Source organism: Gymnoscopelus microlampas, assembly GCF_963454915.1.
Source record: "Gymnoscopelus microlampas genome assembly, chromosome: 6".
NCBI classification, from domain to species: Eukaryota; Metazoa; Chordata; class Actinopteri; order Myctophiformes; family Myctophidae; genus Gymnoscopelus; species Gymnoscopelus microlampas.
Window position 1 is genome coordinate 25,795,817 of NC_139943.1, and position 15,152 is coordinate 25,810,968.

The 15,152-nt window shown below is 41.8% G+C and overlaps 1 protein-coding gene across 1 annotated transcript; it reads right to left on the reverse strand.

The window, feature by feature from the left end:
- Window positions 1-1,922: 1,922 nt before the first annotated feature.
- csnk2a2b (casein kinase 2, alpha prime polypeptide b) lies at window positions 1,923-13,965 on the reverse strand. Its single transcript, XM_084060925.1, has 12 exons — window positions 12,923-13,965; window positions 11,968-12,079; window positions 11,067-11,168; window positions 8,539-8,589; window positions 7,614-7,673; window positions 6,718-6,801; window positions 6,150-6,260; window positions 5,804-5,905; window positions 5,563-5,663; window positions 3,116-3,264; window positions 2,848-2,931; window positions 1,923-2,634 (listed from the first exon to the last, which is right to left on the reverse strand). The coding sequence occupies exons 1-11, from the start codon at window positions 13,024-13,026 to the stop codon at window positions 2,855-2,857; spliced, it is 1,053 nt and encodes a 350-aa protein (XP_083917051.1). The 5' UTR covers window positions 13,027-13,965; the 3' UTR covers window positions 1,923-2,634; window positions 2,848-2,854.
- Window positions 13,966-15,152: the final 1,187 nt, after the last annotated feature.

Sequence of the window (15,152 nt, forward strand, 5' to 3'; positions counted from 1 at the left end):
AAATGTGCAACCAAAAAAAAACTAATTTTGCACCTGCATCATTTTATGGGTCTCAAAAATGGGCAGGGCAAAGTGGCTCTATAGTGCCCCCTACTAGTGTGTATGCGTGTGCGTGTGTGGCGCGCGCAGTCAACTTTAAAAGAAAAATCCTCCCCAAATTTAGTCGTTGCCAATTCCCATGTCTGTAGTCCCTATCTCTGCCAGTACCTAATCAACAACGTCTCCTCTGATACACGTGGAGTCGCCAGCTGCTTCTTTTCAACTGATAGTGAGGAGATTCATGGTATTCCTCCCGGTTCTGCTCCCTGCTGAACAGGTGCCCTTCTGACAGAGAGCACGTACCTACCTTCCCCTTGCACCACTCACCTGGTCTGAGAAATGGGGACGGACAGTTCCTGGCAAGCAAATCTGTATAGCCCGCCTCCTTTAATTTCTATTTTTGGATCAGTGGGGTCAAATAATACTGGCATCGTCTTTGGGGCTGTTTGGAGTTGGCATAGCCATTTTCATGAATTAGAATTTAAAAAAAACTTTAACTTATTTTTCATCACAGTCATTGGGATCAAATATTGCTGACATTGTGTATTTTGGCTGTTTTCATGTAACACTCACCTGGTCTGGGGGGGGGGGGGGTCCCATTACAAATATAAACACAATCAATCAATCAATAAATAGGCATAGGACATTTTAAATGTTAAGTAAATAAAGATTGAAATAGACATGGGCTTAAAACTCAAACCACAGTAGCAGAAGAATAAAGACCTGCTTCTTTGTGCTCATAAATGAGTGCATGCTGCTGATGCAAATCTATAGTTTGTGTCAGCCTACCTGAGGATGGAGGTGAGATTTGTGCCTTTGATTTCCTGCTCTCCCCACACACACACACACACACACGTACAGTATATCCGTATTGTCTAGACTAGTATCACTTCACATATCACCAGAATTGAAATACAATTACGCGTTATGTGACATATATATATATAATGAAAATTAAAGCACACCAAGGGTTGTAGTGACATGCTGATCACTGGAATTGATCAGTTTCAAGTGTCTTGACATAATCATACTAGACACTAGTCTGATGTTATAGTATTGCTTCATATGTAACATCGAGGATTACGGTTTACATCAGTGCCAGAAAAAGTGGGGGAAACGCCTGTGGTATGTTTTAAATGCTTTTGGGTTAAAATGTATTTAGGTGTCAAGCAGCAACAACAGTAAATGAAACACAGGAACAAATAAAAGAACAAGAGGCAAGGGCCAATAAACATACATTAAAGATAAACAATTCAAATGAATTCTAAAGTATAATTGTGAATACTAAAGTATAATAGTGAATATATATATATATATATATATATATATATATATATATATATGAATGAATATAAATCTATCACCACTAAATATATGGATATGTAGACTGTCAACAGTGAATTTGAGAATGAATATTATGTACAGTATCAGCAGGCTTCAACAGTATCTGGTTATATTTACCATCAATCAATAATGAATATTAGGAATATGTATACGGTCTATCAACAATGAATATAAGCACGTTTCTCAGCAGATATCATTAACAGGCATATAGGTTATGCAGTGTAGTTATCAGTTGTGGTCACATAAGCACTGGGAATAACTTACAGGTCAGGTAGAAACTAGAAGTCAATATCAGGCCAACTCTGTGTTAATGACTTGTGGGTTAGCTCTGGCGATTCGAATTGCCCACACCTATCAGCATTTGGTTTTGACCTATGTGATGAACATTTTAAATATACCTGCATCCACATTAACCAGAGAAGAATACTTAAACCATTTTAATTTGAGCCCAGTATGACATGCAAGAATCACACTCACACACACACACACACACACACACCCCTGTAAAAATAGCCAAAGAAGTCACTCACGACAGACAGTTCATCTAAATAAAAATCATTTATTATTCATTAATATTATTATCATCATGTCCATTCTATCTAGAGAGAGTCCACCATGCCACTTTCAGAACTGGAGTAGTGTTAAGACATCTGTCTGTCTGCTGGGGGTGAGGCCGCACACAGGACATGACAGACAAACGGACGGATGAAACGAGGGTTGGGTCGGGTCAGGTGTGGGGGTGGGAGTTCTGGGCTGGGCAGGGGGACAGGCTTACACTCCTGCTCATTCTCCATGCTGCTTCAAACAAGGAGGGATAGAGGGATGGGGGGTGAAAGGATACAGGGCGAGGAGAGATACGAGAGAGGGGAATAGTCTTAAGTAGTACTTTTTCTGATGACCTACAGCGAGACCAAGTCAGGCCAGGGAAGGGGGAGAGAGAGACAGCTTCAAGCTCATTGGTCAGGCTGCTTGACAGGGAACCAGGACAAGCCAATCACAGACTGATACAGAGGAGGAGGGTATGTATGTATGTATGTATAGGTGTCTGCATGTGTGTGTACATGTATACTGTAGGGGTGTGTGTGTGTGTGTGTGTGTGTGTGTGTGTGTGTGTGTGTTGTGTCCATGAGCACATATCTGTGAGTGTGTAACTGGTCAGCGTTACTTTGATCCATTGTCACTGTACACTTGTCAAAGTTACTGTCACAACCGGGTACAAAGTTGAGGTAACAAACAAACATCCTTCTTCTCCTGAGAGAGAGAGAAAGAGGAAGAGAAAGAGAGAGTGAATTCATTAGTGTAATCACCCGCTGTATTGATGCAGTGGAATGAAATGTGTAATGACAACCTGAATGCACCAGCCAGTAAACAAGCGCCAGGTAGCTTGAGAACAATACAATTTTCATAAACTTCAAATTGGGTTACCATTAAAATAAAACATTATGAATATATTTATAACTTTACCTGCGTTTCATCGGGCTGTAGTGTTCCCACTGGAAACCATGTTGTTGTCAGAGTTGGATAGAGACTGTTCCTTTACTACGGGGTCTACAGGAGGACAGGGCAGAGATTTATTATAGAGAGATTTTTGTGTGTGTGCTTGTGTGCACACAAGTGCCTGTGTAATGTACTGTAGCTGCTGAAGGTTATTCTAGCAGTGTGGTGCATTTTGCTGTGCATTTTGAGTGGGGACTATTCTATTCTATGCATGTTAAAGTGAGTTAATTCTTACAGAAGTATGGGTGTTCCATGGCTTCTGTGGCGGTAAGTCTCTGTTGGTGGTCGTAGCGTAGCAGCTTGTCCAGTAGATCCAGGGCTTCAGGACTCACCAGGTGCTGATTCTCTGTCTGCACAAACTGCTCCCAACGCTTCCTGCTCTGCCTACAGGGATGGATAGTGCATTGTCAGTGTTTCCTTCAGAGTTTCAGCCCAGGAAGCAGGGGATAAACAGCTTCCAGACGTTGCCATGGTACTTGATACATGGTAATCATTTTGAATTACTGTTCACCTCCTACAACAATATGCGGAAACAACTGATGGACTGACTTTATGGGGAAACCTCGCCTGGGTTGCCATTGTTAGGAATTTGGAAATCAATTTCTCAAGTGACCTGGTTGGGCCGTGTGTATTTTCAAGGTATGTTTATTTCAACGATCAATCAATCGGTTGTATTTCGGTTAATTGATTAAAGTATATTGGATCAATATACTTTAAGTTCCTATTTATCACAATGAAAACTAATTTTTCAAAGTTTTAAAGGTATTGTAGGCAACATTATGCCTAAATTTAAAAAAATATTTATATATATATATATATTGCATTTTTTACCCTCTATCAGCCACTATATAATGATGCTGGGGTGTTTTCCTGCATTGAAACACAGTCCTCTTTCTGAAATCCGTATTTTCCCCACTGTTTATGTTTGTCCGGGACGTAAATTAGCACACGCATGTGCGCATCCGTGTCCGTGTGACTCTATGGAAGTCTATGGAAGCATCACCCCCTGGTGGCCGGGGAAACGAACTGCACAAACATAAACAGTACAGGGAAAATACGGAGGACTGTGTTTCAATGCAGGAAAACACCCCAGCATCATTATATAGTGGCTGATAGAGGGGGAAAAATGCAAATATATATATATATAAATATTTTTTTAATTTAGGCTTAATGTTGCCTACAATACCTTTAAATAAAACATACCACGAAGTTTGTTTTTACATATATGTTTTTGAGCGGTGCAACCGCTCCAATAAGGGGGTTTAGCACCCATCCGTGGCGAAAGTTTTTCTTTCCGTTTTCTTTCCGTTGTGACAGCGAAATTTGTCTTTCGCTGTGAAGCCATGCTGTGGAAAACACGCCCATAGGCTAAGCTTTGCAGGACGTGCTGTGATTGGCTAGCAAGACACATGATGAAATTAACTTCAAACTTCACAGACGCGCTGTGATTGGCTAGCGAGACGCATGATGAAATTAATAATAATGTAAAAAATCACACCCTGTGTGAAGGTAGCGGCGCCTTTGATACATTTTGTCATCGATATGTGTTTATAATGTGTTTATAGCCATGTGTCACGTGAAGCTTGACCAATCACTTTGTTGACGCACCTGACCAATCAGAACGTTGACGTACGCACACGGACAAAGTCAGATATAGAGCAGGATCCGCTCTATACGGCTAGCGCCGCTAAAAATGTAAGCACGTCACTTCGCAGGACGTGCTGTGATTGGCTACCGAGATGCATGATGAAATTAATAACTCATAAATATCACCGCTCACTTCACACTGGGTGTGATTATTTTTATATTAATGTTATATTATTCATAAAATCCTAGTGTTATGCCAATTATTTGGGGGCCCACTTGCAATACCCTCGTGGCCCACCCCGGCCCACAGGTTGAGAACCACTGATAGAGCACAAAGAATGCTAAGCTGTTTAAGCGGGACCAGTGTCAGCTTAGAACCCTTTTATCCCATGCAATCTGTTTTGAAAAAGAACAATTTACCAACCACAATTCAAAATGTCAAGATGGAACATTTTAAATTGCACATGAAATCAAAATAGAATATGGATATTTCATAGGTTTCAGAATATTTGTCTTGGGTTGACCTTAACACATTCACCGCCACATTAGGAAAGATCCCGCAACTCCCCTTGAAGGAATCAATGGATGTGACGTCATCCCAAAAAACGTCATGTCCGTCCACTACAATGATGGGATTTGGTGAAAAACAGCTCTAGCTCCATTCTTTCTTTTTTTGGGTGAAAACCAGCCATTTTCAACGCATGATCACTCTAAAATGGCGGATCGCGGTAAAGAAAATAGTGTTCCAGTGGATAGACTGGACTCTCCACCACCCCACACTTTTTGGTTACATGCGCTTGCACGTTGTGGCTTCTGCGGCACTCCATAGATCAACACTGGCAGCAGCTAAATAAAGCGGATGCAAAGTACCTGGCGGTGAATGTGTTAAGGTCCTTGTGCCCTTAATCCAAGGGTAAGAAACATTAGTGTAATCAATTCAAATCCCACTCTGCCTTAAGTCCCACATTGATATTTACTTTTATGTGGAAATACATCAAAGCAAGTAAGCCAAAATTGCACTGAATGAATCAAAGCCTGAATTCTCATTTGTCACTTGACAGATGGGGGAAAATGTTCATACAAATGTTTACTCACTGTCCCAGCAGGTCCTTGAAGCGCGGGTCTAGTTCAATGTGGTATTTACGCAGGTAGCCGAACAACTCATCTGTTCCCAAAACCTTGGCAATCCTCACCAACTAAGAAATGAGGTCAGAGACATTTTTATCAATGTCAAAAGTGTCAATGGTCAATCAATTATAAAAATTATAATTAAATAATAATAATAATAATAATGTTAAATATTGATATCATAATCATATCAATATGAGTGTGCTACCTGGTCATAGTTGTCTTGTCCATGGAAGAAGGGCTCTTTCTGAAAGATCATACTGGCCAGCATACAGCCCAAGCTCCACATGTCAAGACTGTAGTCATACATCTGCAATTTACACACACACACAAAATGAGGAATATGTCTTCATTTCAGAAGTAAATCTGCTCTGCGAGACATTTCAAATATTAAGCCAACCGTGAATGGCAAAAGCGGCGCGATGTGTATACAGTATGTCACAGTACATTCGAGAAATCACAAAGAGAGAGTAGTTGCAATGTCTTAATATACAGCCTGATTTCTACGGTCACCCACAGGTGTCAACAGGTGGCTGATTAGTTGTGTGTAATACCTGGTAGTCCACCAGTAGTTCGGGCCCTTTGAAGTATCGTGAAGCCACTCTGACATTGTACTCCTGGGCAGGATGGTAGAACTCTGCCAAACCCCAATCTATAAGACGTAGCTAGGCAAAGGAATATAAAACTGGATTTAAAATAAATCTTAAGTGCTGTATATTATTCATTATAATTACTGTTCTAACAAAACATGTCAGCGTCTATTTGGTAGGTGCACACAGTCACATGTTGACAAGTACAATTGTCATGATAACCTGTTGCCCCCTACTGGCAGACATACATAACACAACTTAGGTACAATTCGCTGTAACTCCAACGTGATGTAAACTTAACAATAGCTGAGTTGATGAGAAACATTTTAGACTTGCAGGCAAACAAGTAGATGGGACACTGAGGAGCAAAATGTAGAGATTTAAGCAAGAACAAAAAAAGAAGAGAGACACACATGGAAGCAGACCTGAAATTGTGGGGTTAGAACATGGGTGAGGACCATGTTGGTGTGTGGGATGTGGGCATGTGGGGAGAGAGACGGCTCATGATAGAAGAAGTGAAAGCACCACCCACCTTTCTCATCTGGTGGTCGATCATCACATTGTGGGGTTTGACGTCACGGTGCATGATGCCCATACTGTGGCAGTAGTCCAGAGCCTGAGACAGCAACACACACAAATACACACAGTAAAGTAGACGCATTTCATTATAGATCATTATATCACCACAACCAAAAATGCATTTCCGAGTAGATAACGGCGTCATATTGGAGCATTGTTCTTCATTGACCTTATTTCTGGACGAACAAGACATTTATGATATTGGTATTTACTATAAGAAAAAATATTATTTGTATCCACAGGTTGACACTAGACATAGCTTATGTTCTGAACAGTTTATTTTATATCGTATAGATATCTATAGACATTCTACCCAGAGATACTGCTCTGCACCTTTGTTTACAAACATTCTGATCTGTGGTCTATAGACATCTTTAAAAGATCAGCTTACACTTGGACTTATCGCTTTCAAACTAGCGTCTCTACTTTGGGCATGTGAGGATTGAAAAAATATAATAAACAAATAAATAAAAAATAATATATATATATATATATATATATATATATATATATATATACATATATATATACATACACATACACATACACACACACACACACACACACACACACACAATAGGTTTGGTACTGTCAAACAAATGGTAATTTTAGCTATATTTGTGTATATTATATATCTATATATTTTTACTGTTTTTGAAATTGGTTTAAACGGTTAAACACCATTACTTATGGACATTTAGATGAAAGGGTATGAATTACCAAAATGTAATTATAATCCACTTCAAATCTTTCCTGACCAACTAGGAGGGGAATCTGGTTCGCTGACAATTAAAAAATTGACCACCACACGCTTACATTTCTTCTGCAGATAATGTCAACAAATCTGACCTTCAGTAGTTCATACATGTAGAAACGGATGTCAAAATCTGTCAACTTCTGGTACAACTCCTGTAAGGAATACAAAAACTATATGAGGATATGTGCATGAGAACACAGGCAACACGTGTATGCAAATTAAACAAATAATCATAATGCCATAATAGCTGAATCCAAATGTAACAAAGAACATTTGAAAATCTAAGTTCAAGACTAAATCACTGGGTAGTTTTGTGTCCTAAATTGTATTACATCTGTCACTTAAGCCAATGTATATAATCACACGACAGCATTGCTCGCTGAAAAGAATGATGATTTGAACAAAAGCAACAACATTGCGCCACTGTCAGAGACACATTTGGCTACAGACAGGGGTTGTGACATGAGTTGGTGAAAGCAAAGGGTATTTATAAAGTCATACTGTGTAAGATTCCTTTTAGTAGTCATTGTGGCAACACCTTTCGTAGGTCCATTGTCATTACAGCGTTTGTCTAGACAGACGGTCTGCTCATAAACTAATGCTGCAGGGTCCTTGTGTCCCAAAAACGCAAAAGGTTGTCAAAAACTGCATTTATCAAGTTTAAAATACATTTCCGGTACATTGTCAGTGCCAACGTCACTTTGGCACGAGTGTCAGGGGCAGACACTATAGAATGAAATGAGTGTTTTATAACGTCAAACAACACATACTTGGAATGGTTATTGTGAATAATATGAAAAAGGTGTCACAAAGTGACAAAAGCACGCAAAAGGTCAAAAGGTCTTGCTGGGCTGGGTGCTGGATCAAACATTCACCATGAAAAAAAACAATATAATCTGCGCACTCCACAATTTATTTTTATTTTTTAAAAGAAAGGTTACACAGTATGACTTTAACTTGAAATCAGAAAACCCAAAACATCAACCCAAATTCACAGAAGAGGGGTGATTATTTTACCTTGAAGTCTGTGTTATTGATGCATTCAAAGACAAGTGCTGGAGTTCTGGACTGTATAACCACAAGAGAGAGACAAGAGGTTAAAATGAGTGAAAACACATTCATGATCAAACGATGAGATGGGTAAAAACTATACAGTTCATTACACAGCCTTTGTTCTGAGCTATGACTCTTATAATTACCTACTTATGTCTTATTCAAGATAAAGATTTTTCGGATGTCAAAAGCAAATCTTGCTGAACTGGCATCACAGAGAAAATTGAGCTCAACTCAACCTGGCTTGAATGAGAAATCATCATTATATCCTAAATTGTTGTGCAGTAATCGTCAGATGCATTGGCAGCTGGGTGGGACAGGCATTGTGCTGCTACTTAATAAACATCTTGTTTAGTTACCATGAAACAAGAATATTTCAGATTTCCAACTGGCAAGCCTCACCCCTGATTTATTCCACATAGGTGTAGGTCAATTAAATAGTAAGAAGATAGAAGGAGATAGATATGATGGCACACATTTGACAGTTGTTACTCTCACCGATGATGTCATGCCACATGAAAGAAATGTTCCACCAATAATAACCCAATTAGCCAGAATTCAACTCAGTCCCCTTCATGCTGACACGACAAAGGCCTGCCACCTTTGATTGCTTAACCAATCAATAGAGAAAACACATTTGACTTTTTATTCATGAAGCCTGATTGATTTCATCTGCCTGATTTATTTCTGACTTATTTAGGTACAGATTGAGCTGTTTGTGTGTACCGTTTTATGCTGTATAGTTGTATTATTGACTGTAAATTTGTATTATTATTATTGAGGTATTCAAAACTTACTGTGCTCACATACTATATTCACTCAAACACTAACAGTTAAACACACACTTACAACCAAAGGTCCACATTGGAAAGTAGGAAAGTGTGCTCCTCTGAGCGCATATTTCTGCTAGGATAGGTTGCCTAGCCAGGGCTGCATAAGTCGTGGGTTGCAGCCATCAGGGATGCTGGGGCAATAGCCTTTCTAAAACATACAGTGCAATTTAGCGCATTTGTGGGACCTCATATGGGCAAAAGTGAAAGTGCATTTGGAGGTTCGCTCTACAGAGCACCCTAAACATGCGATTCCAATTTGTGATTGATGGGATTTTGCATTCCTGAGTCCAGATTTTTGGCATTAGTTGTAAAATAGGTCCCTCCCGGCCCTTTGTGGTGCCCCCTATGGATGTATGTGAAATCGCTTTAGGCTCTGTTTTGCAGAAGCCCCTCAAAATTAGTGATACAAATTTGAGGTAAGACTGTTCATGATTTCTGGAATGTTTTGTAAAATAGGGCCCTGGCGGAAAATTTTGAAGGCAATCATAGCCAATCGGAATGGAATATGAAAAAGCTGAATGTTTATCACATGACTGCAGAGACAATGTGTACCGATTTGTGTGGAAAAAAAGTGTGTTTGGGCGAAAATGCAAAACGGCAGAAAATCTGGGCGTGGCCTATATTTTGAGGCCAAAATGTAAAGCAGACTGTTTTAGTGCTGCCTACCATGAGGTTGATTAGAATATTTTAGGGTGGAGTGTCTTCCTACTAGGAGCCCAGCGGTGTCCGAGATTAGCTGCACACAGACAGAGGAGCGAAAACAATCTCTGCCTCCCGGCCTGGCGGAGATAATACATTTTAAATTGTGTTTGTTTTTTTGTTTTTTTTATGCCACAATTTTTGTAACCCATTTTTTCACCCAGTGCCAATTGCCTAAGCTGTAATCCTGGGCGCTACTTTCCCTCTGCCAGCCAGGGGAGAGCGAGCCCCGAACTGAGCTGAGCTGGCCGCTTCTTATCACCTGACAGGGGGGAGTTTCCCCGGTAGAACGTAGCGCGTGGAAGGAACACGTTATTCCAACCAGTTCCTTTCCCCTCCATCAGGCGCCCCAGGGCTGACCAGGGGAAGGCAGTATAGAGACCAGGATTACTGCATGTTTTTTTGTGAGGGTACCTACCCTAGGGGACACAGGGAGAACATGCAAACTCCACACAGAAAGGCTCTTTTGCCAACCCCACCTAGGGTATGGGCACTGATGACGCGGAGGAGAGAACGCGCCCGCAGAGCCCCGGGCAGGAATCGAACCCAGGACCTTCTAGCTGTGAGGCGACAGCGCTACCGACCGCCACCATGCCCCCATTAAATTGTGCTTTATCCTTTTAAAAACGATTGTACAAAGATAGATATGAGGCCTCCCAGTGAGGTGTGTACTGCATATATTATTTACTTATATGCATGTCACATATACTTTTATATAATCAATCAATCAATCGTGTTTTCCTTAGTTAGATTACCGTATCTGAACAAATCTCCAGGGCTATTTCCTGGTGTACTTGCAACACTGTGCGTGGCTGTGTGTGGTGGGGGCCATGTCGACCCCTCTACCTCACATCACCCCTGACACTTTCCGGCCTATGTTGTCCAATAGAGAATAAAAAACCCACAGAACCCTTTAAGGAGGGACAGCAAGGCAAGGCAACACAACACAAGAGAGCCTACCACGGGGTCTTTTACTGTGTCCACCAGTCGAATTATGTTGGTTCCGCCTCGCAGGTTCTCCAGGATTTTGATCTCTCGCTTGATCTTCTTCTTCTTAACCGGCTTATTTAACAGGGAAACAAGTTACCAAGATAAGTAACGTCCACAGACAAATGCAACGAGAGGTGACGTGACAAACAACCAATAGTATCACCAAGAAATGAAGGCAAACAACTTGCCTACACTCTAATTTCAACATTGTCCCCATACCATGATTCTGCTGATTCCGCTATGAGCCACACTGCTACTGCCCTCCTCAGCACGAAGTCTGTCAGTGTCTACTGCTAGCTAGTGTGGGTGTGAAGCTGATGTGTACAATTGAATGATTGACACAGATATGGCAAGGAAATGGCTTTCAATCCATAACGAGTATGGGAGCTATCCAATTCCCTTGACTGCACTGACTGGAGTCAACAACATATCATCTCCAAACAAAGGGCCTAAATTGTAGTGTGCATTAACCCTTGTTCTACCACTTGAACAGATCCTTGCATGGCGTTATGAGAGTCACATGGACATGCATCTATATGACTAAAAGTATTTCCCCCACAGGCAGCGACCAGTGCACCAGGGCTGTGTCGATTGGTCAATGTTTTTAAATTGGTGCTCTGTGACTGACTGGACAGAAGCTTGGTTCAACCCCTTCACGATACAGCTCATGTAAGTCCAACCCAATGCATGGGTAAACCACTCATTCAATAGGTTAAAAAGTAGAAGGATAAAAGAAGAGAGTGGAGTTGTCACATCGAGTGGGGGGGCTGTCTCCACCAGAAAAATGAGGGCATCAAACCCCCAAAATTCTGACTAAACAATGACACTGTCCACTTCTGTTTTTTTATCCTTACTTTTTAGAGGGACTCACCTTGAGGATCTTGACCACTACTTTCTCATTGTTGGTGATGTTAATGGCCTCAAACACTTCACTGTACTTCCCTCTGCCCAGCTTTCGAACCAGTTGGTAGTCCTCCTGGTTACTGTGTGTGTGTGTGTGTGTGTGTGTGTGTGTGTGTGTGTGTGTGTGTGTGTGTGTGTGTGTGTGTGTGTGTGTGTGTGTGTGTGTGTGTGTGTGTGTGTGTGTGTGTGTGCGTGTGTGTGGGGGGGGGGGGGGGGGGGGGGTGCAGGGCATATAGAGAAAGAGGAACAGAGGGAAACAGATTGGTAATTTAGATCACTGCAATATCACAAAGTGCCACCACAAAATAACGTATGACTGTTATACTGTATAGGCCTGTTCTATGCAGACAGACATAAATAGACCGAGGCGGGTGGGCAGAGGGAGGGAGCGGATGAGCTGTAAGAAAGGTGTCACACTCACACGGCAGAGTGTAGAACAGCAGGTTAGAGGGATGGGTGGGTGGGAAAGAGAACTAGGGGGATGTTTTTGTAAACCATGCAGTTTTCACTCCTCACCCATACATGTACAATTGTCGCAACTTCTCACTCACATCACCTCTTGCTCTATCACACACACACACACACACACACACACACACACACACACACACACACACACACACACACACACACACGCAGCATTATCGCAAGTTCACACTCACATCACATCACATCTCTTCCTCCATCACTCACACATATAAGACATTTGCTAATCTAAACACACAAACACCACAGGGGATGCACTGCACATCTGGACCATTTGATTAAGATATTAGATAAGGTCAGTGGAAATAAAGGTACACAGTAAAATCCTGTGTTGATTTATCCACCGACTGTGAGTGTACAAATGTAACCAAAAGGGGACCTTTCGGGTACATTTGCACACTCTCAAAGTAAACCATAGTATGTGTGTGTCATCTCACCTCCAGCTGGGAACGTGTGCTTCGTAATCCCAATATTCCCGGCTCTTGAGTGTGTTCACATCTGCATACACCCGGGACTTGCTACCGGCCGCCGGACCCGGCATTGCGAGACCAGTGCCTCCTCGGCTGCTATGTAGGACGAGGCAGGGAGTGTCGCGGGGACCTTCTACTTGCAAGAAAATGGGGGTAAAATGGCAGAACTATTTTTTTTTTCTCTTCAGGTTTTACTGTCTGCCTGTGTCCGGTCGGGGGGGGGCTATATAAAGAAGCTACGGAGTGAAATGATTGACCAGTGAAAACAGACTTGGTGATGCCTGCCTGCCCGGGGTGCACTGCAGTCAGTAGCCGCTGAGCAGCGCTCCTAGCTCGGATTGTCAGCAGCAGCAATGCCGATGGGGGGTCGAAGCGCTGTTGGTGGATCACAGAAGGATGGAGGTGCAACTAGGGGTTCAGACTGAGACGGGGAGGCATCGGGGCGTTGAGGTAGACGAGACGGGAAAGCGTTTTATTATCTTTAAAACAACAAACTGAATTAAAAGGCGACCTAAAAAAGGCCACAGATGCAATGCTTCGGGGTGTTAGGAAACAAAATGTCACGGGTTAAACCCCCCACCCACTTATATGGGCCTTAAATCCGAAACTATATATATATATATATTTATATAATATTAGGGAAGGGGGGGCTTACTACGTTACCCGGGTCTTTCTCAATCCGATGGACAAAGACAAGCCCATCGGTGGGTCCAAAATAGTCAAGCGGCTGTTGATCTGACAGATCGTCCCTCTTTACGATCGGCGGAGAGGGGGTGGAGTAGGAGAAATCGATGTTGTTAGCTAATGTTAGCTCGCAATGCTACCGCAGTACGAAGATATCGCACCGACGGCGGTCGCTCGGCGCCAGGTCATGTGCGATCGCACGGTGAAGCGCCTCAAATCCCCCGGTAATGGACCCGACAGACGCCGGGATTCGGGGTTTTCTTGGACAAACCCCCCGGTCGAGACGAGACCGCAGGGAAGCGGATTGCGATTGAGCAGCAGAGTCGACCCGGATGTGAAACCCGTCGCCGGGGTAAACCGTAGAGTCTGGATCCCATAGTCCGAAAGGGACTGGCTGTTTTGCCCTGTGATTGGCCAGTTGGTTGTCAGGCAACCGAGACTGTGTAATGTAAAATACAGTGGTTGAAAAAGTATTCACATTTTAAAAGTATCAATACTGCAATCAGTGCAATGTATAAATACTCTGTTGCAAGTAAAAGTCCGGAATTAAAAATGTACTTGAGTAAAAGTACAAAAGTATTGGCATCAAAATGTATTTAGAGTACCAAAAGTAGAAAGTACTCATTATGCAGAATGTCTCTTTTCACAAGTTTTCAAATGTATAAACATATTTTGAAATAGTAATCAGTAATAGTGGGTTAAATGAAAACTAGTTTCGTTAAATCAGCTTTCATTTAACACTTACGTTAGCATATCATTCTGGCTAATAGATCCAGTGAGAGACAAACAAACAGACTAGCTATGCAGCATGTTATTTTGGACAGTGTTGGTTGCCAGTCAACTATCCAATCTCAGCGTTACCATTCCTGCAAGCTATGGAATTTAAAGTTGTGCCTTGCCATCTGGCCTCCATCCAATTCGCCATTGGAGAAACAGCGACATCTGCTGTTCAAGAGAGAGCAGTTAAATTCCCACATTGTCCGAAAGACAGAAGTCTTGTTCAGTGATATTGATGATCTTGTTATCAATATTCAGCCCAGCCAAATATGACATTTTGCAGAACTACCATCTCATGTTTCATTGAATTAGTGAATCCTGGTATGGTATCCCAGAACCACATTTACACCAGAAATATATACAATGAAAAAACAAATTGCAGGTACCATACAGCAGTGGTGTGTTCTACCGTCAGATGCTGTGTACGGCGTATACCCTGTGATTTTTTTTCGTCGCTACCGTATACCTTCAAAAACTGTTATCCATTGAAAACGCGAGAGCGTATACCCACGACCACGCGCATCGTATCGTAGCGTAGTATACATCCCGAAAAAAACTAGAACACAACACTGCCATACAGTAGGAGTAAGTTATGTAGATAGAAATACGTCACTACATTATGGAAGCCCATTTCTGCGAATGAATCAAATTGAAATGCCCCTAATTGTGAATTTTATTCCTCGCATGTGCAACTATTTCAGAACTCTTTTTTTAAGACATTGTTTTGAAGAAAACC